Source organism: Drosophila eugracilis, unplaced genomic scaffold, assembly GCF_018153835.1.
Source record: "Drosophila eugracilis isolate 14026-0451.02 unplaced genomic scaffold, ASM1815383v1 contig_1781, whole genome shotgun sequence".
NCBI lineage: Eukaryota > Metazoa > Arthropoda > Insecta > Diptera > Drosophilidae > Drosophila > Drosophila eugracilis.
In genome coordinates this window covers 466,336-489,776 of record NW_024572623.1, presented here as the reverse complement: position 1 = coordinate 489,776, position 23,441 = coordinate 466,336, and the positions used below count along the sequence as shown (strand labels likewise).

The 23,441-nt window shown below is 43.8% G+C and overlaps 9 protein-coding genes across 10 annotated transcripts; 4 read left to right on the top strand and 5 right to left on the bottom strand.

Moving 5' to 3' along the window:
* Positions 1-69: 69 nt before the first annotated feature.
* On the bottom strand, positions 70-5,595 carry LOC108111269 (prolyl 4-hydroxylase subunit alpha-1). The gene is made up of 8 exons (XM_041817647.1): positions 5,352-5,595; positions 4,289-4,443; positions 4,087-4,234; positions 3,444-3,661; positions 3,228-3,376; positions 716-1,219; positions 485-650; positions 70-177 (listed from the first exon to the last, which is right to left on the bottom strand). The coding sequence occupies exons 1-8, from the start codon at positions 5,528-5,530 to the stop codon at positions 77-79; spliced, it is 1,620 nt and encodes a 539-aa protein (XP_041673581.1). The 5' UTR covers positions 5,531-5,595; the 3' UTR covers positions 70-76.
* Positions 5,596-6,346: 751 nt separating this feature from the next.
* LOC121529718 (prolyl 4-hydroxylase subunit alpha-1) lies at positions 6,347-8,830 on the bottom strand. Its single transcript, XM_041817652.1, is given in 7 exon segments — positions 6,347-6,457; positions 6,690-6,864; positions 6,943-7,371; positions 7,697-7,851; positions 7,922-8,112; positions 8,206-8,611; positions 8,614-8,830. Coding segments are annotated over 7 exon segments (1,461 nt in total). The 5' UTR covers positions 8,696-8,830; the 3' UTR covers positions 6,347-6,434.
* Positions 8,831-8,993: 163 nt separating this feature from the next.
* Positions 8,994-11,504, bottom strand: LOC108111307 (prolyl 4-hydroxylase subunit alpha-2). Its single transcript, XM_017220700.2, is given in 7 exon segments — positions 8,994-9,133; positions 9,196-9,361; positions 10,406-10,465; positions 10,521-10,814; positions 10,817-11,196; positions 11,199-11,263; positions 11,325-11,504. Coding segments are annotated over 7 exon segments (1,233 nt in total). The 5' UTR covers positions 11,495-11,504; the 3' UTR covers positions 8,994-9,035.
* Positions 11,505-11,870: 366 nt separating this feature from the next.
* LOC108111270 (prolyl 4-hydroxylase subunit alpha-2) lies at positions 11,871-13,830 on the top strand. Its single transcript, XM_017220658.2, has 9 exons — positions 11,871-12,070; positions 12,123-12,256; positions 12,308-12,458; positions 12,513-12,718; positions 12,768-12,895; positions 12,950-13,383; positions 13,432-13,483; positions 13,544-13,709; positions 13,766-13,830. The coding sequence occupies exons 1-9, from the start codon at positions 11,871-11,873 to the stop codon at positions 13,828-13,830; spliced, it is 1,536 nt and encodes a 511-aa protein (XP_017076147.1).
* Positions 13,831-13,961: 131 nt separating this feature from the next.
* LOC108111271 (prolyl 4-hydroxylase subunit alpha-2) lies at positions 13,962-14,737 on the top strand. Its single transcript, XM_017220659.2, has 4 exons — positions 13,962-14,077; positions 14,133-14,284; positions 14,348-14,480; positions 14,530-14,737. Exons 1-4 carry the CDS (start codon positions 14,019-14,021, stop codon positions 14,735-14,737), a joined length of 552 nt encoding a protein of 183 aa, XP_017076148.2. The 5' UTR covers positions 13,962-14,018.
* A 475-nt stretch (positions 14,738-15,212) lies between these two features.
* On the top strand, positions 15,213-16,065 carry LOC121529717 (prolyl 4-hydroxylase subunit alpha-1-like). The gene is made up of 4 exons (XM_041817643.1): positions 15,213-15,251; positions 15,347-15,468; positions 15,528-15,727; positions 15,785-16,065. The coding sequence occupies exons 1-4, from the start codon at positions 15,213-15,215 to the stop codon at positions 16,063-16,065; spliced, it is 642 nt and encodes a 213-aa protein (XP_041673577.1).
* An 82-nt stretch (positions 16,066-16,147) lies between these two features.
* Positions 16,148-18,108, bottom strand: LOC108111309 (prolyl 4-hydroxylase subunit alpha-1). The gene is made up of 7 exons (XM_017220703.1): positions 17,906-18,108; positions 17,697-17,845; positions 17,493-17,643; positions 17,249-17,439; positions 16,536-17,191; positions 16,313-16,478; positions 16,148-16,254 (listed from the first exon to the last, which is right to left on the bottom strand). The coding sequence occupies exons 1-7, from the start codon at positions 18,106-18,108 to the stop codon at positions 16,148-16,150; spliced, it is 1,623 nt and encodes a 540-aa protein (XP_017076192.1).
* Positions 18,109-18,287: 179 nt separating this feature from the next.
* On the bottom strand, positions 18,288-20,253 carry LOC108111272 (prolyl 4-hydroxylase subunit alpha-2). Of its 2 annotated transcripts, none has more exons than XM_017220660.2 (7): positions 20,060-20,253; positions 19,870-19,994; positions 19,664-19,814; positions 19,408-19,607; positions 18,696-19,348; positions 18,477-18,642; positions 18,288-18,412 (listed from the first exon to the last, which is right to left on the bottom strand). In XM_017220660.2, exons 1-7 carry the CDS (start codon positions 20,251-20,253, stop codon positions 18,300-18,302), a joined length of 1,602 nt encoding a protein of 533 aa, XP_017076149.2. In that variant the 3' UTR covers positions 18,288-18,299. The 2 variants fall into 2 exon arrangements, with proteins under 2 accessions (XP_017076149.2, XP_041673571.1); XM_041817637.1 differs by having other exon boundaries at positions 19,664-19,838; positions 19,876-19,994.
* A 399-nt stretch (positions 20,254-20,652) lies between these two features.
* Positions 20,653-22,864, top strand: LOC108111324 (prolyl 4-hydroxylase subunit alpha-2). Its single transcript, XM_017220722.2, has 9 exons — positions 20,653-20,862; positions 20,926-21,077; positions 21,132-21,288; positions 21,347-21,674; positions 21,730-22,206; positions 22,266-22,328; positions 22,403-22,478; positions 22,544-22,633; positions 22,695-22,864. Exons 1-9 carry the CDS (start codon positions 20,678-20,680, stop codon positions 22,826-22,828), a joined length of 1,662 nt encoding a protein of 553 aa, XP_017076211.1. The 5' UTR covers positions 20,653-20,677; the 3' UTR covers positions 22,829-22,864.
* The last annotated feature ends 577 nt before the right edge of the window (positions 22,865-23,441 follow it).

The following is a 23,441-nucleotide window of genomic DNA, read 5'->3' as shown; positions in this document are numbered from 1 at the left end:
AAGCCTCTTAACCCACTGAGCTTGTTCAGGCCAGAAATGAGACACGGTAAGGCCGACTTGGCTATCACATTTATCTTTATTTGATTATCTCGTACCCCAGCGAGACCTCGTGATCCCGGAAAACGTCGCAGGGCCGGGCAAAGGTCTGCGTCACCTCGTGTATCCAAACATTGCCAACTGCAAAGATCAGGTCGAAAATAATTACATTAATTGCGGAGCTCAACTCGAGAGCAGATGGGGGCTTAAGTTTCGAGTGTTAACTTAAATTAACCGTCATTTTGGTCAGCCTGTTGAGCTCAGAAAGAGCAATACCAATGGCCTGGTATTTATCCTTAACTTAAAATGACAGTTGCTAGGGAAACTGAAGCTTACAAACGATTTTAGATAAATACTTATTTAGTTAGCATAAACCACAGTTTAACGAAAGAACGAAAATAATTATCTGAGCTAAGACCTCTCCTGGTTAACTAACAGAACAACTTACTCCACTTGCTGCCCTTGAGCACCGGACAACCGGCATGCTTGGTGCGGTAGTCCATGTCCAGGGAGCGGTGTAGATTGTACCAAAAAAGGACATTGCCCAGCTGGGGCTTAACGGCGATGTCCAGGAAGGGAAAGGCGGTAGCCCCGCCCTGTTCCACATCGGAAAGCTGTGTGGAGGGGAAATAATTGCTTTTACTAAATCATATAAGGGATTACGGCAACGTCAACTCACATAAAATATGGCAGTGGCAATGCGGTTGCCCTCCTCCGCCGGATAATGATCGGGGTCCCGGAAAAAGTCCCAATGCGGCTCGTAGTGCCCACCCACGCCGTAGTTGGCCACTTGGAGCTGTTCGCAGAATGTGGTGTCCAGTCCAGTGGCATCTTTCAGGTCCTGCAGCATGCCCTTCATGGTGGGATGTGATTCATACTCCAGCCAGGCATTCTTGCTGACACGAAAAGAGGATTTTTTGGTCTGTCCACCGGGTAGGGGATTCACTGTAGAGCGACGCATGCGTGGAACGGCCATTTCCCGGAGTTGTGAAATCTTTTGGGGACTCAGCATGTCGTGAAAGGTTACCACATAAGGATCCAGGCTGTGCTCCTCCAGCTTCAGTGGTACCAGAAACCGATATGGATGGTGTCCTTGGCTATAACGACAGCGCAATTCCCCTCGAGGTGTGGGGTGGAGCTCTCCTCGACACACCCTCTCGTACTGGGCGAACTCCTGCGACAGCTATGGGAATAAGATAACTTGATTAATCTCTGATCAATCATTTTTATTGGATGGATAGACTGCCAAATCGTTTTTTACAATTTAGTTTTATATTTCAATATAATACATAAATATAATAAAATCTTTTCAGTTTGGGATGTCGACTAATCTTCATCTGGCCATTGACAAATGAAATATTCTTTATCCGAACAACTAGCAATATACATTTTCCCTCCTATAATATCAACACAGTTCCTGATGTCGCTATTGTACTCTAGTTGCTTCGAGGACAAATTGACATATGGTGCGGGGGCTCCGGTGGCTATAGAAACGAATGTGCCTTCGTTGTCCAGATCGTTTAAGCCAATAAAATACCAATAATTAGTGAGTTTTTTGTAGATAGCATTGAATTCATTTTCGTTTCGGATCTCAGCAAGATGGCCTCCCATACGGCGACAAGTATCTTCAGCCTCTGTCCAACTTAGTTTAAGCTTATGCTCGAAATAAAAGTATCTCGAGCCCACCCGCTCAAATTCTTGCGGTATGGTACTTAATTTTAGTTTAGAAAGGTTTTCCATAAGGTTTGTTTGTTGACTTTCTGTTCGGTTTTGAAATGCAAGTAGCTTTTGTTCGATTTCGCTCTGTAAAGCCGGTAGAACGGACCTTACAGCATCCTTCGTTTCGACTAACCTCGCCTCGAAGTCTTCTCGGGTTATGATATTCTTCAAGGACTCCTGAAGAAAAGTTGTTTGGTTGTCCAGCTTATTTTGAAGCATCTGAACTGTACTATTTTTCACCATTTTTGATTGCATCTCCAAAAGTTGAGTTTGTACTGCCGTCAGCATAGCTTCCAGTTTGGATTCTGATTCCACTATACTTCCAAGTATTTTTGATTGCATCTCCAAAAGTTGAGTTTGTATTGCCGTCTGCATAGCTTCTAGTTTGGATTCTGATTCCACTAATCTCACTTCCATTACATTCAGCTTGGCATTGAGGTCTTGTAAATTGGTCTGAGCAGTCACAAGTTGATCATCTTGCTTCCGCGAATGTGATATCTTGTCGGCTTCCAGCCCGGATTTTAACGCCAGAAGCGATGTCGCAATGGTACTTTGTTTGCCTTCAATGCTCGCCAGCTTTCCTACCATCGGAGTCAATACACCAAGGCAGAATTTGCTGCATTGATTCGAAGGGTCCTTCAGGAGACACACTGATTGGCCATTATCCTGAGGAGCTGCCCAAGATCCTTGCGAAGCCAATAGAACCAAAGAGCACAGAATAACGTTAGCTGACTTAAGCATTTCGACTAATTTAAACTTTCCTTCGCGAACCTTCCTTATATACTGAATCTGAGCGGATTTCTGAAAAAACGAGAAGAGCCTAAAACTGTGGCTGATAAGCAGCACCTTGAGTGATTCGACCATAAGATACCATTTACTTTTTTAAGATTATAATAATAAGAGCCAATATAGCGAATGACGCATTTACCTATGATTGACATCTATCTTTCGTTTTCTTTAGTGATAAGTTTATTTTAAAGGATTCAGCCTATAATATGCCTCAAATACCTTAACTTTATACCCAGTTTTTTTGCTACTGCCTATCGGCCTAAAAGGTCACTAGGTCATCGGATTATTTTCGGATGTTTTTCTAGAAAGTGGTATGTGTGTAGAAAGACGGAAAGGGCTTTGCTTTGTAAATATTTTGCATGGCCTTGTCTGAATTTATATTTCGGATTAGGATTGGTTTATGGCAGCTATTGCTTGAAAAATATACGTCTGGGGGTCCTAAGAAGATGAATGGAAGAATTACGCGTAGTACCACGGCGACGAAATTATGAAAAAAAAACTACTGCCGCCGCTGATAAGTCATTTTGATGTCCTATTTTTAAGTTGTTGAATGAGTCATGAAACTTAATAGAAAATCTATTTTATAAAAAGTCAACACAAATTAATCGTAAAGGTATACCGAAACAATGTTCTTCGATGAATTTTGCGACTCTAAAGAATATTGGTTTTTAAGTTTTACTTACGCTATAGGTATCCGAGTGCTTTGGCAGGTAGACGTCGTCGACGTCTTCGGGAAGTGCTGCTCCTTTGTCGCCGAGATGCCAGTTCCTTATGCGTTTGGGATCGAATTGGAGCACCCGTTGGCTCAGCTCGTAAGCCGTATCGAAGTCGCCTAAAAATCGTTTGAATAAGTAACCTTAAAAAGCTGGCCAATTCCACCCACTGCTCTTTATGCTCACCCAATTGGAACAAACTCTTGGCCGTCGCCTCCATTTTGTTGAGGGTGACGGTATCCGGTCCGCTGGGAACCGGGGAATGGGTGTGGGTGTGGGCGGAGCTGCTGTGACGTCGCAAGCGTTCCATCGACTCCCGCAACCAGACCTTCGTGTTGTTGTAGTCCTCCATTTCAAAGAGTTGTTGACCCAGCTCGAAGCAATCCTGCCAGCTCATGTCCGAGCTAAAAATAAACACTGCAAATGTTATAATAGATTCTTTCGACTACCATATCCCCTTCATATGAGTATAGTATTTAATTAGGATCTGTTGTTTCATGTCTCTTCATTTTTTAAGAAACTTGGGGGTTTACAGATTTATAAGCTCAACTTTATACAGCTTAAACTTTAAACAGCTGACTAGACATGTCTACTTTATATTACGCGGAGATAACGGAACCAAACTGATACGGAACCTACTAATATGTAACACATTCTGCCAAGAAGTCAATATACTTATCAAGAAATAGATTAAAGTGATTTCCATTGGGGTTAAGTAAGAAGGGGAGCTACTCGATTGGACTTGGATTAGGTGGGATAGCTCTGTATTTTAAGCCTGGCTGGTTATTGCTTATTCGCTTCCGCCATCCAACCCACTCTGTGGTCTCACCCGTATTTGACGCCATTCAGGATGCCAGCGGCCACCTGGGCCACGTCCAGCTTGTAGGTGCTCTGGAGACGAACGAGGGCCAGGGCAGCCCCTTCGACGTCCTCCTGGCTGGGGAAACTCAGGCCGTACTCTCTGGTTGCATTGAAATCTGTCAAGGAGAGATCTTTAGATTCTTTCTTTTCAAGGGCAACCTCCAACTCACTCATTTCCTCAGCCATCAGCTGGACTCGGCCCTCCATGAGGGGCCAGTCCGTGTGGAGTCGCTTCATCAGACGGTACACATTCACCGGATTGGTCAGATAGTTCTCCGAGCCCGCCGCAGCTAGGGTATGCTCCATTTCGATGGAGGACAGCTCGCTGCGGATGAACAAGTTTCAGATTAGCGTTGCCTACCAGTTTAGCCGATTTATGAGGCTTGTGTCGTCATAGGAGCTGATTTTGCAAGCTCATACTCGTCTTTCGGCTTAATTAATTCTAATTTATGTGTGATTCTATATTCATAATAGTTTTTACGATCGCTGCGATAAGAAACAACACTGCGAAATCCAATAAAACGAAAGCGAAATGCCAAAATCGAATCCGAAACCTGATAACCAATATTCGCTGATCTGGCCAACTGTCAACGATGATCCAAAATCAGTGGCTAATACTCTAGATTAGACTAACTACTCTAGATTAGTGACAGGTGCATCTTAACGATAACACTAATTTAAGATCGCTGAAACGGCAATCTTGACAGACATAAAGCAGACATCAAGTCTGACAGACAACCGAGGTGTCGGCGACTCTGTAAACTAGTTCTCGACAGGAGCAATAAAACTTTTATGGATTTGCTAACGACAATAGGCTGTAATTTAATTTGCTTTGTCTTAAATGTCGTGATCTAGCTGAAACTATTTTTGGCTTGTATGTTTTAAGGTTCGACCGGTGAATATCCTCTGATTCTAGCTGTTTTCTCTTTTTTGTTATACAATAATGGATAAGTATAGGACACTCTAGTACTACTATCTTTTTAAATGCCTATAAAAAGGCGATCGTCGTCCAGCTATTACTTTAAAACGTTGATTCAGTTCATATAAATACATGACGAAATATTAAATCCGGTTAACTTTAATAGCGGTCTAAGCTGTTGCTATCCTAAATCTTAGAGAAATATTATTTATGAAGTTTGTTCTACAAAAAAACTTATCTATGATCATCTTCCTAGGCTGAAGAGTCGATGAATAAGTCCTTCCTTACATCCTTCAGCACTTAACCATACTTACCCCTCCAAGTGTTGCAGTGAAATCCTAATGCCATCAACCTTGGATCTCAGTTCCCGCGTGAGATACTCCTCCGTATGCAGAAGTTCCTCTAAGCCCGTTATGGATGAGAAGAAATCCGAGGCCAGAGCTCCTTGGACCAGTAAGGACATCAGCCCCACCAGAAATATATATCCCCGCATTGTATAGTTTGAAGGAAAATCCTTGCTAAGTTCGGTAATTCCTTGAAGTTCTTCAAGTCCGCCGCCGTTCGCGTCTCGTGGCGAACTGATCTGTGGGGGATCTTTGAGAGATCGCAACTTCGAGACATCCCCAATAAGCGGAGAGAAAACCGGCGGCGAGAATTGATTTCGCGTGTGCGATGTTGATGTCGCTGTCGCCGTCGAAAACTAGTTGCGGTGGCCTATGATTTGAAGAAAACTGTTTTATGAGCCAGTTCTGTGCATGTTCCGCAGCCGAGAAGTTGGGGAAGAGCGTACGGGTTTGGTCTGCGGCCCGGCGTGTTTTATGGAATAGAGAATAGAGAATAGACCAGCCCGGCATATTAATACGGGCTAATTGGCCGTTAGCTGTTTGATATTTAGACTGCAGTTTCAGCTATTTAGCAGTTTTGGCTAGGGCCGATTAACATTTAGCATCCGACCAATACGACACTTCATATTGGTTTATGGTCTATTGGCCATTGTTTAAGGTTCCCCCCCGCGGCCTGCCAATTTGGAGCAATGATTTGTTAATGAGCCGGCCACTATAACTCACACTGTTTTGATCTGCAATCTCCGCTGATTTATCGACTTCAGAGATGGTCAACACACTTGTTTTATGGCCCAGTGTTTGACTCGCGGGTTTCCTCTTAACAACAAACAAACAAACAATTATGGATCCCACTGATGCCTCCCATTTCCAGTCATTGTTTGCCCAGCCCATTCGCACCGACCGCTGGCCACTCCCAACGGGAAATAACGCAATAAAAGGCTGCTTTTTAATCAAATGCCAAGGTCAACTTTATTCGATTCCCCCGCTGGCAATTAAAGCACATGTAGCTCGGATCGGGAAACCATGGAAACACATCAAGCCTCGCTGCCCACGTCAATTGTGTCCTGTCCACGCGGCTGCATGCGAAATCGAGATGAATAAAAATGGAAATTAGCTCTAGGGAAGTAATATTCGACTGCGAGATACCCCGTACTCCTTAAACTACTCAGGCCTAAAGGGTAAATATCCACATACAACACCATTGGAAGAATTTGAAGGTTCTTGAAAACTAATACAAGGTATCTCGTAACTTCTTTTGGGATGTGGAAGGTGCGCGCCCCGGCACGCTTCATTCCTTCCACAACTTACACAATTGGACGCCGAGGAGCACTGGACAGACTGCCTGACCACTGCGGTAGTCCCACTCGGATGACAAGCCTCCGGCGGAGCGTGTGTGCCAGTGGAGCAGCGAACCACTAGGGACATTCACGCCGAGCTCCAGCTGCGGAAAAACCACGGCCCCTCCCATTCCGGGTGCCTGCAACTGAACCGCGGTGATGGTTTGGAATTTAATTAGTGACACATTACTCAATTAATTAGGTATCGTTGGCGAACCACGTACGTTCAGCATGACACGTGCCACATGCTCGGTTTCCGAATTATCTTCCAACTTTGTGGTGTGCTCGTGACTATGGCGACGACCTGTCCACGGATCCAGGTCCCCAGCCTCGATGCCCAGGAGATGATTAATGCCCCTCAACTTCTTCTGCGCCATTTTGGATAGCTTCATCGGCTGATAGGTAACTCCCTTAGAATCCTCTTCCTCGTCTACAAGTTCCAGCAATTGACCTATTTGCTTTGGGGTCAGAACATCGTGATGCAGTACTATATAAGGGTCCGAGCTCAGGGGCTCCGTTTTAGAAGGTTGCAGAAGGGACCAGGACGTACTTCCGTCCAACTGGCAATGCGGGAAGCGGCTTCCTATGGAGCTTTGCTGTGTTGCCCCGCGGCAGAGCTCCTCTATGAGAAGCTGCTCTGGGGATTTCACTTTCTGGAAAAGAAAATAAAAAGTTTCAGGTGGGCATGTCAAGAATGTTTTTGTTTTCATTATGATTACAGGTTTATTGCAGTATAGAAAGGGTATGCTCATTCTCAGAGAAGTTTGGCAAACATAAAAGCACTGCTTCCGAGTTAAACCTTCATTCCTCTTGCTGGCTAACCAATCGTCATAACTTAAGTGTTTTTCCTCACATTTTATTATTTTTCTTTTCTCATATGACATTTTCTTATTGCTTGAACTGGCACTTCCTCCGGCTTGGAATGTTTTTCATAACTGAGACTCATAAGCTTACCCTGAAACTTGATCCGCCACTTACTTGCTTCTTCGTCCTCGACTTTTGGCTGCTGCCCTTCGGCAGTTCCTTCTTGGCCATGGCTTTTTCTATCTTTTTCTTGGCCTTTTGAACATTCTTGTTCATTGGCAGCAGCACCAGAAGCTCCTCTGCAGTTGCCAGGGCTCGGGAAAGTTCCCCTGAAAAAAAAACAGAGGGAAAATTCGGAGCTCTGGAGGGGATATTGCACTTAATCCTAGGCCAACCTACCAGCGCGGTATTCAATGTTCAGAGTTGCCTCCAGGATGTCCACACGCCCACTTTCCCGTTCCCTCTTCGATTCTGTGGAGTTCTCAGAAGCGGAGGGCAGTTTGTCCAAAGCTGACTCTAACCAAAATCTAGCCACAGCGAAGTCCGACTTCCGAGCCACTTCCAGGCAGTCGCCCCAGGACATGGCGGAGCTAAAATTATGCAAACAATTTTTGATTGCTTTGCTTTCCCATCCAGCACCTTGTGAATTTCCAATTTGTGCTTTCAGAACTCAGATTCCTCACCCCAACTTCAACCCATTGACCACGCCCAAGGAGAGGCTGTTGGGGTCCAGTTCGTAGACCGACTGAAGATGTAGCAGGTTGTTCAGGTTGTCCTCGTAGTCCTCCTCGCTGGGCAGGGTTAAATCCCTGCCAGGGAAACCTTCTCCCAAAGCTAACTGATGGGTGGCATTTGCCTGCTGCTCCAATCTCGGCCACACACTATCAAATCTCTTGAGAATGGTGAGAACATTTAGAGGATTTCCCATGTACTCCTCCACATTGTCCACTTGACCGTGAATCTCCGCGATTGCTGAGGTCTCTCTTTGGATTTCCTCCAGCTGAAGTTCCAATCTTTCTATGTAATCTCGCAGCTCATCGATGAGCTGAGTTTCGGTGTCCAGCAGCGCCTCCAGCTGCTCCTCCCCCTGGCGAAACCAGCTCCAACCACCGAATCCGTCAGCAAAAACAGCTGAAGCAGCCACAGCAAACTAAGAGCCACCGGCATTTGCATAATTAGATGTCTCCGGTCTTCTTTCAGTCTCTTCGCTCGACGCTTGGCTTTGCTCTTGGCCCTCGGGTCAATGACTAGAGATTTCTTCTAATTATGTGTTCGAAGTTCGAACCGAACGGAGAACGTTCGACTGACCGGCTTGAATCGTGTGGCTAAACTGAGGCCAAGGCCCATTTCCCATTTGTCTTAAGAAAGTGGTGAGTTTAGTTTTTCAGTCATTCGATTGAACTTTGCTTATGTATTAGCTAATCTTCATGGTGAATTTCGTACCTCTCAGTATTAATAACCTTTCCATAAATAATTTTAAGAGATTTATTTTGAAATTCATGCCTTATATCTATCATTTGTGCTCCAAGTCTAGGAACTTTCCCTCATCGCTGACAAGGCCGCAAGGTCGCCTGAATTCCTGGGCACCCACGTGGAACCACTCATTGCATACTGAAAGAGAGAATGTTTCTCAAATATTATATATTTTATTTCAAGTTTTAAAGTAAGCTTACTCCACTTGGAACCCTTGAGCACCGGGCAACCAGCATGCTTTGTTCGGAAGTCCTTGTGCATGGAACTCTGCAGATTGTACCAGATTAGGAGACTGCCTTTTACCGGGGGAACAGCCAAGCGGAGGAAGGGAAAGGCAGTGGCACCTCCCAGAGCGACGTCGTTGAGCTGAGAAAATAAAAAGTGAGGAGCGATTAAATTATGACAATTATAGGCTTTGTTACGGGAAATATTTTGATTATTTTAGAGAAAATTCAGGATTATTAGCTTTAATGATACCATTTTTGATCGGTTTTATACGTATAGCTCAGTCAAATCAAAATCAGATTACGACCGAAACTTACATCCCTCATCATTAGTTTGACGATTTTGAAAATTTGATTTTTTAACAACATTTTTAATTTTTTGTAACAAGACGTACGGCTAAAACATTGACTGTTTTACGCTGCTAACAACCAAAACCTTAAACCCCTATACTTGCTTTTTGTGTTATTCTTCTTATTTGTGGCTGAGAGTGCCGATTTAATGGCTAAAAAAAGCTGGAAACCCATTTTTAACATAAATTTGCAATACTATGTTAGGCTCTTTAGCTCTAGCTCGGCCAAAACAAGACGCACAGCTGAAAGAACAACTTTTTTGTGCTGCTAACGACCAAAACTAAGCACCCCTATCACTCGATTTTCGAATTTGGGAAAATCAATTTTCGGCTAAATTTCGCATTTTTTATAAGGGGGTACCCCTCATCACAATTCTCGAAAAATGGCCGCAAATTAAGTTTCCCAGATTTGAATGCAAAGCAATTGGGAATCATTGGCCATTTGTGGCTTAGTTATGGGAACAATACTTTCGGATTGTGGGGAAAGAAAAGGGTAAACCGAATTTCCAAATTTTACATCATACAAATTTTGGAAAAAAATCCAAACTGTTGACATTTTAAACTGTGAATGCAGTTTGACTGGGAATTTGAAAACAAACCCATCGAGGTATTCCATTCAATATTGGGCCATTATTAGCTTAGTTATGGTTATAAAAATGCCATTTTGTGGACCAAATCAGGAATTTTCGGTAAGGGGTACCATCAACCTATAACCTTGTACTTAGAAACGGGATAGACCGAATTTTGCATTTTGAGAAAGGAAAAACATAATCTCTTTTAGCAAAAAATAATATCCTTAAATACCCTTAAAATTTGTAACGGGAAATAAAACTTACATAGAAAAGAGCGGTCAGCAGACGGTTACCCTTCCAGCCAAAGACAGAATGCCCATCGTCCTGCAGAATAAGTGAAAATTACAGAAAGGCACACTAAATTTGTAGATGGACTCACATCCATGAAGTCAAAGTGCGGCTCATACTGCCCACCGATTCCGTAGTTGACCAGCTGAAGTGGCTCTGCACTTTCAGTGCTCAATCCGGTGACATCCTCCAGTCGCTGTTTGATTTTGGAAAGCCAAGGATTCGTTTCGTACCAGAGCCAGGTGTTTTGGCTGGTGCGGATCTCAGTGGTGGTAGAGTTCTCGGACTGACCCACTTTCGAACGCTCCATATGACCCTTGCCCTTCTCCATGATCATTTCCATTTCACTATCCCTGAGAACTTCATGGACGTAGGCCAGATAAGGCTGGAGGGTTGACCATGCAATCGTTTTCTAGCCTCCAGTAGCCACTCGGAGCCATAGGTGTACTCCTTGGACTGACAGAGATTCTTTCCCAACTCATAACAGTCACTGGCACTCAATGGTGTACCCAGCTGGTTGGTCTCTCCTGGAAGGAGGACTCCGTTGGCCAAGTGGTCTGTATGAAGATTGTAGATATTCTGCAGACGAAGAAGAGCCCGGGTGGCCCCTTGCAGATCATCTTGAGTGGGTCCTTTGAACTGGATTTTATCGAGGGAATCAGTAAGAGAACTCTTGTAGGTGTCAATGTTGGTTGTGGCGAAAACAGGATCAAATACATTGAACTTCCAGTCGTGAACGAGGCGTCTGATGGTAATGAATGCATTGAGGGGTTGCCAAAGTATTCCTCCAGATCACTGCGATCAGTTTGCAGATGCTCTACTTGATCCAAAAATCTGCAATAAAAAATATATATTTTGTAAATATATTTTTATGTTTTAATAGTTAAGTTAACACCTTTTGATTTCATCATGTTCTCGCTGAGCCCTTTCTAGATAATCATCGAACTTTTCCACTATAAAGGCCTCCACGTCAAGAAGTCTCTCCAGCTCACTTATGGCCGAGTAATAGTCCCCATTGACTGAGAAAAGGCAGAATATCAAAAGAACTATACTTAGCCGGAACATTCTCACTGCTCGGAGCTCCATTGGTTACTGATCTGGGTTTGGAAAAGTCAAATTCGGAGACTGTCTGTCTGCCTTTCAAGAGTGCAGCTACGCAAACATTGACACAGTTGGGGGTTTTCGGCATTTCTATTGCTGAGTGTGGCTAACAGAAAGTAGGTGGCTCTGAAGATCCGCTGAAAAACAGAGAGGTACACGCTTATTTGACGATCAATATAATGGAACTACATTTCTGTTTTGAATGGGTAAGACGGATAGTCTCAGCTTTATGCGCCTGATTTGAAAAATTTAATGAAATCAAAGCATGAGAAATGCATTTTTCCATCCGCGAACCCACATAAAGTTCTATTCCCGCTTTTCTTTAGCAGTTTATTTTGAGATGTCGAAACTTAACACTACATTTTTCCCAGTCTGCCTCTTAGTCTTAGCTGCGAGTCTTGCCAAAACCTATGTGGTCGAAAATAACTATGCCACATCGATATACGACATGGGAAAACTAGTCTCCTACGAACTGTACCTATTGAATACTTTAGAGAAATTTTCTGAAAAACTCCAGCAGAGAGTGGACACAATAGAACAGTAAGTTTAAAGTATTAACAAAGATTATAATCATAACTTCTCATCATCGAAGCTATTTGCAAATGATGGAGTACGAAGAGAGCGGGCAGCTTCCAACACATCCCATAGATTCTTTTCGGGTCGTACGTCGCCTGTACTCGGACTACGCCAATTGGGTGTGGTACTTAGAACAGCAGCCGTGGGAGGGTAAGTTGCCTCAATCCTAAAAAGAGTTCCTACTCTATCCAATTCGATTAGCTTATGTCCTGAATATAACTGCTATTGCTGCAAAAATGCCAACGACCAAGGATATGGGGGAGGCCACTAGAGGCTTGGAACTCATACAGAGTGTGTACTCCATTTCGACTCGTAACATGGCTCAAGGAGTTTTCCGGGAAGTTCATTCCAAGTAAGAAATCTTTATTTAATTTATATTCCCGCATTACAGATTACTGTTCCTTAGCATTTCTCTTAATGCAATGGAGTGTTATACCATAGCCAAGGACATGGTCAAGTATAAGAATTTAACCCGTGCCATGGAGTGGCTGAATGTTGGTGTGGAGAAGTACATGGAGGATGAGCAAAACGAGGAAAACTATTTGTATACCCAACTGGGAGTAACTTTGGTCAGTTTCCATGAACTTCTAGTGGAGATTAAAGAAGGACTTGGTAGGTTTTTATAGTAAAGGGGTTCTGATATTATGGTTGACTCTTTAAGGTTCGAGAACTTCGGCCTTGGCTGAGTTGGAAGCCGCCATTGGGACTTGGTCGGAGAAGGTTAGCTTAAGACGAACCTATGCTCGCCTCGCAATGAACATAAGAATCGGCAAGGAACCGCCCCTAAAGGTGAGTGGTGAAACTTTCATTTTTGGAATACTTTCAAAACTTTATGCAACCTAGGAAGAGCAACCACAAGGTGTCTACGAGCAATGCTGCTCTGTAGAGTGTCGACCTATCGGAAAACTCGTTTGCTTGTACAACACCACCGCCTCGCCTTTCCTCCGATTGGCGCCTCTTAAAATGGAACTTCTTTCCCTCGATCCCTACATGGTGCTCTACCACGATGTGCTTTCCGAAAGAGACATCATTGGCATTAAGAACCTGGCACAGGGCAGTCTGGTCCCAGCCCTTACAATTTCTTCAAACATATCCTTGCAAGAACGCCCCGCTCGCACCACCAATGGCGCATGGATAAAGCAGACGGACGGAGTTATGCTGAGAATGACCCAACTTACACAGGACATGACCAATTTCGACCTCCATGATTCGGAAATTTTCCAGGTTATGAACTATGGAATTGGCGGTTACTACGCCATCCATTACGACTTCTTTGGGTATTCAAAGGTGAGGTTGTCTTCGGAAAGTGATTACTATTGCAACAGCTACTCTTTGCAGACTGACTTTTCTGATCGCATTTCGACAGCCCTATTTTATGTAAGTAATACTCCTTATATGATAAAAGTAATTCTGATTTCTTGGAACAATCACCAAAAGTTAAGCGACGTGACTCTTGGAGGAGCCACAGTGTTTCCCAGTCTCAGACTGTCAGTCTTCCCGAAGAAGGGCTCAGCACTTTTGTGGTACAATCTCGACCACAAGGGTGATGGCGATGTAAGGACCTTGCACTCAGCTTGCCCCACCGTAGTGGGTTCCAGATGGGGTAAGAAGATGTTGCATATTTATTTACCAAGAGTTTCGATTTAACTACTTTTATAGTCATGACCAAGTGGATAAGGGAATGGCGGCAACTTTTTAAGAGGCCATGCTTGAAGAACATTTGAATTTTTTTCTACAGAAAATCGATTTTGAACAGACTTTGTAATAATAAATCTTAAGTCTCATGGTTGTTTCTTACCAATGTTATTTTTCCCCTCTAACCATGTGGTTGGTTGCTTTTGTGACTTTAGTTTTTCCCAAATTGATCTGTGCTTCGAATATCGAACACCACCTCGATCTGGACTTGCGGCTAATGACACAGTTGAAAAGCTATTCAGAGGACCTTCAGGATCATATTAGTGTGCTGAATCGGTCGGTGTTTTCATAATCTAAAGGTTAGGCAGTACACGTATCTGTTTCTTAAAAGATATGTAGATGAAAGGAGATCGAAACTAGCCAAAGTGGGAACAGATCCAGAGGAATACTTGGGCAATCCCCTGAACAGCTTCTCCTTGTTGCATCACATGCACTTCGATTGGCCCATTTGGCGCAGATTAATGGAGCAGCCCTTGGCTTCAGGTAATAAATAAAGAATAATGACTGATCATTAATGAAAACTATTTTCTTTCTTTCGATTACCAGAGCAAGTCGCTGAGATGCGGGAGTTGCTGAACCAGATTCCATCAAGGTATGAATACAAGGACTCGATAGGAGAAGCTATACATTACCGAAAAACACAAACGGAAGATGAAGTCGAATATGATTCCAGACTTAGGTAAGTAACTAATCTGAAATAATTATTGCTTATTTTCCTTCTTCGATAGTCCTTTGGAATCCCTGGAACTCGCTCAGTATGCTTTCGACCAGGAGGACTACGACCAGGCAGAAGACTGGCTGAATAGAACCCTAGAAGGCTACCAAAACCTTAATTACCCACAAAAGGAACTTTATGGAGTTCTTACACCTGTAAGTGAGAGTCAGGTGCAGGATCTCTATGACAAAGTAAAGGAAATAAAAAGGAAAGCAAAATAATGAAGCTTAGAAGGTCTAGACAAAAGAAATAAATCCATTTGGCTTAACTAACTTTTTCAGTCATGGCTTAAAGGGTGACAAATGCTTGTGGAAGCTCTGATTTGCAGTACAAAATCAAAAGTCTTCAGTGGAGATTGCAGATATGAAGACCGCCTTCCTTTTAGTAGGCTTCTTGGTCCTCCCTGTAATATCTCTGTCCAAATCTGAGACTAAATCTGCTTTATCGATTACTAAACTAATCAATTATCTGCATTTAAACGCTGATTTGGTGGAGCATTTGGATAACTATATAAGGGCGTTGGATGAGAAACTAAAGATAATCAACGAGTAAGGTATTATTTAACTTAAGCCACCGATGTACAGGCTAATTCTTTTCAGAGCCCTCGTTGACTTGGCTACTTTTCATATCCAGAATGAACACAATAAATTGGGTATTGTGTCTAGTTCTGCGGGCAGTTTCTCCCTAATCCATCATATGGCAACGCACTGGAATCACTGGCAAGCCTACCTGGAGGTGGATCCAGGAAGAGGTATTAAGAGACCCGCAGAAGACAAGTCTCTTATTACTATGGTATTGCAGATGAATTTGAATCTCTTATATCCAAAAAGAAGTACCTACCAAGTAAGGAGGATGTCAAAGAGGTCTGCCAGGGCATTTCCAGAATCATAAACGCCTATGATTTACTTCCTCGAGATGGTGCAAGAGGTGTGATCTTCGGCGTGGCTTATAAGTATGTCTTTGAGTTTCATAAAATTATAGATTAAGATTAACTTGGATTATGTTTAACAGTTTCAGGCTGTCCCCACGCGACTGTCTCCTATTGGCAGATTACAGTTTTGCCATCAATGACTTCAACAAGGCCCAGCAGTGGGTACAACTGGCTATATCCCTTCCAGAGGATCCAGCCAATCCGTACCCTCTTGCCACACATCCGCCCTTGAATTCAGCTGACTTGCACTTGAAACTGGCAGAAATCTACGTAAAGCAGAGTAACTAATCCAATCTCCACTAAAAGTCTATGGCTATTATATGAAGTATCTTTTCAGACAAGTGGTTAAGAGCCCTTGAGACCGTTGAGTCTGCCTTGAAGACGCAGCCCCGAAATGCAAAGTTGCTCAGGATGCATGAGTACTTGAGCTCTCAGATTCTTCTCGATCCGCCCTCATCTACAAACTTTAAGCTTGGAAATAAGCAATATCTGATCAAAAGCAATGCAAACCTTTATTGCTTTTATCACAACAGGAAAGGATCCCCTTACACTCCGCTTTCTCCGATCAAGGCAGAAGTTTTCCTTCATGATCCCTTGACTGTACTCTACCACGAATAACAGTCATCCCTTGAGATTTTAGTTTTCCTCACCTAATATGTTATTATTAAAAGTAATTTGTGTTTACTGAAGAAGGATCAAACTAAATTATAACTTTTTCAACAGATGGAAAGTACTTCTTCTTTGACTTCGAATCGATGCAGGGCCTTCGGAACTCCTGTCCTTCGTCTGTTATCCACTTACTGACAACTACGAAGGAAAATATTAATTAAGATGTATAAACAAACATCTTTTTTCATCAACGAACCCCATTTGGAACCCACGATGACCGGGCAGCCAGTGTGGAGGGTACCATTGTGAGTACTACCACTGTTGCGCAAATTGTACCAGAAGAGAGCCGATCCCGACTTTGGGAAGACCGTGATGTTCAGTTTCGGGAAATGGGTGCCACCGCCTTGGGGCACATCGTTAAGCTGGATATCAAGAAATGTTGTATAGAAGAGGCTTTTAGAAAATCAAAAAATACTAACGTAGAAGAGCGTGGTAGCAAGGCGATCGGAGCTTCCGTTGAATCGGTCCTCGTCCTTGAGCACTAAGTCAAAGTGTGTCGTGAAGAAGCCCCCAAGGCCATAGTTAATGATCTGGAAGTGCTCCGTGTAGTTCATGTCCAGACCAGTTGCATCTCCCAAACGCTCAACCGTATTTTTGGTGGCCTCGCTGAAGCTGTTACTATACCAAACTGACTTTGAAGTCCGGTAGTCAGCGACTTCGATTGTAAAATTTTTGTCTATTATGTTAGCTATGGTGGACGGTTGCAAGTCTTGCTTGCTCGAAGATCTTAGCTGAGCACTATCCTGTGGGGATACCATGTTATGGAGGAGCATCACGAACGGATCGATCGAGAGAATCTCCGTTTTGATGGGGGCCAGTAGCAGGAAGGGGGAAGTCACATGGTTATACACACAATATAACCTCCTTAGTTTTCGGGAAACTTCACAGCGGCCGCTGCAACAAGGAGGCAGAATATTGTCTTCGTAAGAATCGTCTTCTTCCTCTTCAATCGGCTTGAAAGCTTTTAATGTAAGAATTCTGCCTTCCAAGGTCCGGTACTCCTCGAACACTTTTGAGTCATGCGGTGAGTGCTTTAGGGCTACCTGATAAGCTTCCAGGGCACCCTTATGATTTCCTACAATCAATTAATGATCTTTAATCTAAGTATCTGTGATCTTTAGTTCAAACTCACCCTGCTCCATCCGCACTTGACCCAGTCTCCTGTACAGTTCAGCGTCACTTGGTCCCCTCAGCAAATGCAAGGCAGTCTGATGAGCCTCAGCAGCAATTCCTGCAAGAATCCATTGCTCCGCTCCCTTCCAACGCGATTCATTCATCAGATACTCACCCATTGCCAGGCAGTCAACTGGTGCCAAGGAAGAGCTTATCGAAGTCGATTGAAGAACCTTCCTCTTGATAAGGCAAACATCACTTACTTGTATTGTACTCCATCCAGCAGACCTTTGGCGACATCAGTGGCTAGCATCCGGTAAGTAACTTGTATTTTCCTCATCCCTTCAGTTGCGTCTAACAAGTCGCAGTCCTTTGGCAAGTTAGTTCGTTGTGACTCCATATAGGCCAAATATTCTGCAATTTGATAGTCAAAGCTACCTGAAAACTAATACATAGAGATAACGCACCTTGGCCAACAGGCTTTTCCAGATACTCCTTCCACATCAACCAGTCCGCCTGCATGTGGCGGATGAGGGAGTAGCTGTAGAATGGGCCAACCGAATTCTGCCAATGTTTTCCATAGTTTTGGTACCTTTCCACCATCTGGTGGATGCCCCTTCAGAGCTTACAATGCTTTCAAAAATCCTTGATTCGTTGTATAGGGAAGTTGACTTACCATATAATCGTATTGGCCTTCTGTGAGAGAGCCGCAGCGAAATTTTCCAAATTTTCAGCAAGATGGCTATCTAGCAGAAGCATATGGTCCATATTCACCACAGATCTCGTATGGCGCTGTTCGAGAATTCTCTCTCTGCTCACCTCTCCCAAGACCAGAGCCAGGAAAAGCATTCTCAAAAACATCAACTTCACGTTAACCATTGCGGAAGACACTTTAGACTAAAACTAAAAAATATTCCACTTTTAGACCCCTTAACGTGTCATAATTTAATTTTACCGGAAATTAGTTTCGCCTTAATCTCCGATTAACTCCAGCTACTTAGGGCAACAGCATAGGAACTAGGGCATGGTATAGCTCTAAATTAAACTTGAAATGTGTATGCAATGATAAGTTATTTAAGTTTAATAAGCTTTTCTACAGAAGGCATGTATTTGGAATGTGAATTCAAATCGAGGCATGGCCTTCTGAACTCCTGACCATTTGCGTTTACCCACTTGCTGACAACTACGAAGAGAGAGAGAAAGAAACTTAGAAGGCATTCAAGGATCTCAGCTGTGACCACACAAACCCCATTTGGAACCCACAATGACAGGACATCCGGAGTGCATCGTTCGGATTTGTTGATCGCCCTTCGTGTCTATATTGTACCAGAAGAGGACCGTTCCGAACCTCGGAAAAACAGTGATGTTTACTCCTGGGAAATAGGTGCCACCGCCTTGGGGTACATCATTCAGCTGTAGGGCAGAACATATTGATTACGAGTATCAAGCAGATCATAAATACTGACATAGAAAAGTGTGGTAGCCATCCGATCAATTTGTCCGTGAAGGAAACGATTCTCGTCGGAAAACAAAACATCGTAATGGCTTTCGAAAAAGCCGCCTATTCCATAGTTGATGACATGGAAAGGCTCCGAGTGGTTAATATTCAAGCCAGTTGCATCGGCCAAGCGCTCAGTGAGCCTTAAAGTCACCTGGTTGGCGTCGTTATCAAGCCAAGTGGACTTCGAGGTGCGGAATTTGGCTATTTCATAGAGTTTCTTCTCGTAGTTGATTGTTTGGGATGGCAGCAGTAGCCCTTTGCTAGAGGATCGTAAGAAAACGCCCTCCTTTGCAGTGACCATGTCATGGTAAAGAATCATAAAGGGATCCACAGATAGAATCTCCGTTTTGATGGGCGCAAGTTTCAGGAATGGGGATGTAACATGGTTATATACGCAATATAGTCTCCTAAGTTTTTGGGGAACCTCACAGCGGCCACTGCAACAGGGGGGCAACTCCATTTCCTCGATGTCATCATCAGGCTCCTCTTTAATCGGTTCGGCTGGTGGTGATGTAAGAACCCTGACTTCTATGCTTTGATATTCCTCGAATATTTCCGAATCATGGGGAGAATGTTTTAGGGCAGCCTGATACGCCGTTAAAGCTCCATCAGTATTTCCTGCAAGGAACTTCTGTTATCCTGTATCAGATTCCAATGAGTCTGCTTTCTCGACTCACTCTTTTCGACCCTAACTTGTCCCAGTGCTCTAAAGAGTTCAGCTTGTGTTGGACCTCTCAGCGACTGCATTTCACTAGGAGAACCCACCCGATCCAGGGATTCAATGGCTGTCAGAATCCATTGCTCGGCAGTCGTCCAGCGCCATTCGTTCATCAAGTGACGAGCCATTGCAAGGCAATCAATCGAAGCCAACGAAGAGCTTAAAGTTAAAGTCAGGTTTGGATCTTTCTCTTTAGAAAGGACTCCTTTACCTACTTGTATTGTACTCCATCCAGCAAACCCTTGGCTATATCACTTGGTTCCATCTTGTAAGTCGCTTGCATTCTTCTCATTGCAATAGCGGCGTCCATCATGTCATCCTCCTGCGGCAAAGCAGAGTTCTTTGACTTTATAAAAGCCACACTTTCTGGGTAATGAAAACTGTCAAGAACTGGGAAAGTACCATTGAGAGATCTACAAACCTACACCCACAGGCTTTTCCAGATATTGTTTCCACATCAACCAATCGGCTTGCATGTGACGTATAAGGGAAAAAGAGTTGACAGGGTTTCCTTTCTGATGCAATTCCTCCATCTGCCGAATCCACCTTTAAAGGTCCCACCATTTCCATTACATGCGTTCTGTTATAAAATGCTTGCAACTTTGACTTACCACCTAATATTTGAGCCTTTCTTAGAGAGCCTTGCTGTGTATTCTTCCAAATTGTGGACCAAATCCTCTTCCGTTTTGAGTAATTCGTCCATATTGACAACAGATCTGGCATATCGCTGCTGGATGTCCTTAGTTCGACCCAGTCTTAGACTTAGTGAAGAAACAATCACCAGCAACAGTTTGCCAATTCGCATTTTGTATCTATGAAACTTTAGGAGGAATGGAACTTACAGGGCGCTTTTACCAAAACACTTATGGTGAATTAGTTACACCTTTTTAGCAATTGGGCATGCTTAACAGGTGTAACAGGAAACCCCTAAACCCCTTTAAATATTAAGAAGATGCTATTAAAGGTACTATTTCTCTATAATTGGCCATATTCTTAAGTTTTTAGCTACTGCCTGCTTGGCCATTTATATACAAGAACCACATTAGTTATTAGCTAAGCAAAACCAGTTGCCGGCTCATCGAACTCGGCACTTTCTTTGGGTGCGTGTGAGAACAGGTTTCTGCTCGACCAAAAACCTCTGACTTCTTGGGACTTATGTAATATTCTGAGGGGTCAAATGCCGGAATCAGTTCGAAGTGAAGAGCTCTCGAGAGCGGATCTCAGGCAGAATGGTGTTCCCGTTGCGATCGGTACTCCTCTTGGTGCTCCACCAACTAGTCTGCTCCGTTTCTGGAGTGGAGTTCTTCTCCTCCATAAACGAAATGACCAAAGTCTTTGGCTACGAACAGAAAATGCTGCTGCACATGCAAAGGTTCCTTGCTGAGAACCAGGGAAAATTGGATTTCCTAAAAGCGTAAGTTGACCTCTGAATCGACTTATAAATACTTTGACTAGTCCGAATCATCTGGAAAGATAGCCGGCTGAGGGAGTTCGAGAGTGAGCGGGATGAGGCCCGTGAATGGGGCTCAGCATACTTGGAAAGTCCCATAAACCAATATTTGCTTAACAAAAGGCTGACCGTAGACTGGCAGCGAGTGGAGAACCTAATGGAGGCATCGACAGGCGAGAGTGGGTTAAGAGTCCGCTGATTTAAGAACCCTTTTAATACTTTTGTACCCCAAGAGCCGCTGAATCGCCTGAGGAAGCTCAGAAATCGTGAGACAATGCCAGATAAAAAGGAACTAGACGGAGCCATTGATGGGCTACTTAGACTTCAGTATGTTTACAGGCTGAAGGCCAAGGACCTGGTCAGGGGAGTCTTGGATGGCGTGGATTACGGGTACTTCGACATAAGTCTTTGTCATAAACCTTTGACTATAATCTTTTATTTGACTTAGCACCCAATTGAACTCCGAGCACTGTGTGGATATAGCTAGGTTGGCTTTAAGGGATCAGCATCCGCAATTGGCTCACTCCTGGTTGATCGAAGCCAAAGATCGTTTGTCCGGAGGAGAAAGGGCCAAGGAACTGAAGCCACAGATACTGGCTCTCCTGGTGCAGGCCAAGAAGGAGTTGGAGGACTTCCGCGGTCTCAACGATACCTACCAGGAGCTAATCAGCATTCACCCAGTCAGTGAGGAGCACGTCCGGAACTATGAGACATTCATGGAGACTCTCAGGGAAAAGTCTCTTCTGAATGAATCGAAGACCATCCTGGAGCATCCTGTAAGTTATATTTCTGATGGTACTTAGAAAATATTATTCATTTCTAATATTGCAGCCAATTCCTAGGGAGGATGAGCCCGTGGGCGAGTTCCAGGCCTACAGCCTCACCTGCAGCGGTCACTGGCAGCTCACTCCCAAGGAAAAACGCCACCTTCGCTGTGGCTACGTGACCGAGACACATCCTTTCCTGTGGATAGCACCTCTCAAGGCGGAGGAACTGTTCCAGGATCCCCTGCTCGTACTCTACCACGACGTCATATACCAAAGCGAAATCGATGTCATCCGGAAACTAACCAACAACAGGCTTGTTCGTGCCACCATAACGGGCAACAATGAGTCCGTGGTGTCCAATGTGAGAACCAGCCAGATCACCTTCATCCCAGCCACGGCGCACAAGGTTCTGGCCACCATTGATCAAAGGGTTGCCGATATGACCAACTTGAACATGAAGTACGCGGAGGATCACCAGTTTGCCAACTACGGAATCGGAGGACACTACGGCCAGCACACGGACTGGTTCTATCAGACATCTGTAAGTGGGGCAACTCGCCTGAGGATAAACTTTTTGGCTTAATCTTTGTTCCTCAACAGTTTGACGCCGGCTTGGTCTCCTCTCCCGAAATGGGCAACCGCATTGCCACAGTTCTCTTCTATGTGAGTAAATTAGAAATATAACTACTCAAATTTAGTAAATATTGATTATAAAAATGATTTTACACCACTCACAGCTCTCGGATGTGGCCCAAGGTGGAGGCACTGCCTTCCCCCAGCTGAGACAACTTCTCAAGCCCAAGAAATATGCAGGTATTCTATGAGTTAGTCTTTAATTTGTAATTCCTATTAATAATTAATACATTATAACTTTCCAGCTGCCTTCTGGCACAATCTACATGCCTCTGGAGTGGGCGATGTTCGTACCCAGCATGGTGCCTGTCCCATCATCGTAGGATCCAAATGGGGTATGTGTCTAGCCCTGTTTAACTTAAGAGAAAAGTTCATCCTTACGATCTTGTTTTACAGTTCAAAACCGCTGGATCCGTGAGAATGATCAATCTGATCGACGACCCTGTGAGCTTTGGGATGATTCGTTGGCCACCTACGCCCAGATTTTGGAAATGAATAAGAGGAATGAGGCGCAGGCAGCTTCTAGTTAAGCTAGTAATAAGCCAGGTTAAGCTTTAAGTGAACCAAGTTCTAGTTTATAGGAAAGTGATTAAAAATATGATTTACTTACTTTTTCAAGTGATATTGTCATCATCCCCCCCAATGAACAGACATGATTGAATACCTGAGGTTCCGCCAGGAGTGGGAACCCCTTTCAAAAAGTTGATTTATTTGTGATCTGTTCTCTCGCCGCGTGTAACATTTGGCCAGCTAAGTTAAAACCAACACTAATTAATTGCGTACTTGCTAGTACTAGCTGAAGCTCCGCCCCGCCTCGCCCCGTCTAAGAGGTGAGGGTGACGGGGTCGCGCCTTTGGCTTGCAGCTGTTCCTACTGCTCCGATCTGATCTGGGTCTGGTCTGGTCTATCCGCAATATGTGTGTATTTGAATAAATTCAATAGAGTATGTCTTAAAACAAACATCCATATGTAGTTGTATAGTTAATGCATTTAAATCCAGCAACAACATTTATGTAGTAATTAACTTTTCTGCTCTGCGCATACGCAATAGTACAATAATAATGACAATAATTCTCTGCTATCTGTATAAGTTTGAAAAGTTCACCGCTCTATCCATCAAAACATTTATATAAATTTCTCTTC

Coding starts and splice junctions, on each gene's coding strand:
- LOC108111271 (XM_017220659.2), top strand. CDS start 14,019: ATGACACAGTTGAAAAGCTATTCAGAGGACCTTCAGGATCATATTAGT. Junction 14,078..14,132: donor CATATTAGTGTGCTGAATCG/GTCGGTGTTTTC, acceptor GTTTCTTAAAAG/ATATGTAGATGAAAGGAGAT. Junction 14,285..14,347: donor GGAGCAGCCCTTGGCTTCAG/GTAATAAATAAA, acceptor TTCGATTACCAG/AGCAAGTCGCTGAGATGCGG.
- LOC121529717 (XM_041817643.1), top strand. CDS start 15,213: ATGGCAACGCACTGGAATCACTGGCAAGCCTACCTGGAG. Junction 15,252..15,346: donor ACTGGCAAGCCTACCTGGAG/GTGGATCCAGGA, acceptor ATATCCAAAAAG/AAGTACCTACCAAGTAAGGA. Junction 15,728..15,784: donor AGAAATCTACGTAAAGCAGA/GTAACTAATCCA, acceptor GTATCTTTTCAG/ACAAGTGGTTAAGAGCCCTT.
- LOC108111309 (XM_017220703.1), bottom strand. CDS start 18,108: ATGGTTAACGTGAAGTTGATGTTTTTGAGAATGCTTTTCCTGGCTCTG. Junction 17,440..17,492: donor CTGGATGGAGTACAATACAA/GTAAGTGATGTT, acceptor GACTTCGATAAG/CTCTTCCTTGGCACCAGTTG. Junction 16,255..16,312: donor CATCGTGGGTTCCAAATGGG/GTTCGTTGATGA, acceptor TTTCCTTCGTAG/TTGTCAGTAAGTGGATAACA.
- LOC108111270 (XM_017220658.2), top strand. CDS start 11,871: ATGTCGAAACTTAACACTACATTTTTCCCAGTCTGCCTCTTAGTCTTA. Junction 12,719..12,767: donor GGAGATTAAAGAAGGACTTG/GTAGGTTTTTAT, acceptor TGACTCTTTAAG/GTTCGAGAACTTCGGCCTTG. Junction 12,896..12,949: donor GCAAGGAACCGCCCCTAAAG/GTGAGTGGTGAA, acceptor TATGCAACCTAG/GAAGAGCAACCACAAGGTGT.
- LOC108111269 (XM_041817647.1), bottom strand. CDS start 5,530: ATGCGGGGATATATATTTCTGGTGGGGCTGATGTCCTTACTGGTCCAA. Junction 4,444..5,351: donor TCACTGCAACACTTGGAGGG/GTAAGTATGGTT, acceptor GTTCATCCGCAG/CGAGCTGTCCTCCATCGAAA. Junction 3,377..3,443: donor CAAGAGTTTGTTCCAATTGG/GTGAGCATAAAG, acceptor AACGATTTTTAG/GCGACTTCGATACGGCTTAC.
- LOC108111272 (XM_041817637.1), bottom strand. CDS start 20,253: ATGCGAATTGGCAAACTGTTGCTGGTGATTGTTTCTTCACTAAGTCTA. Junction 19,995..20,059: donor AAAGGCTCAAATATTAGGTG/GTAAGTCAAAGT, acceptor GGACCTTTAAAG/GTGGATTCGGCAGATGGAGG. Junction 19,349..19,407: donor ACAAGTTAGGGTCGAAAAGA/GTGAGTCGAGAA, acceptor AGTTCCTTGCAG/GAAATACTGATGGAGCTTTA.
- LOC108111324 (XM_017220722.2), top strand. CDS start 20,678: ATGGTGTTCCCGTTGCGATCGGTACTCCTCTTGGTGCTCCACCAACTA. Junction 21,078..21,131: donor GGAGGCATCGACAGGCGAGA/GTGGGTTAAGAG, acceptor TTGTACCCCAAG/AGCCGCTGAATCGCCTGAGG. Junction 22,329..22,402: donor TTGCCACAGTTCTCTTCTAT/GTGAGTAAATTA, acceptor CACCACTCACAG/CTCTCGGATGTGGCCCAAGG.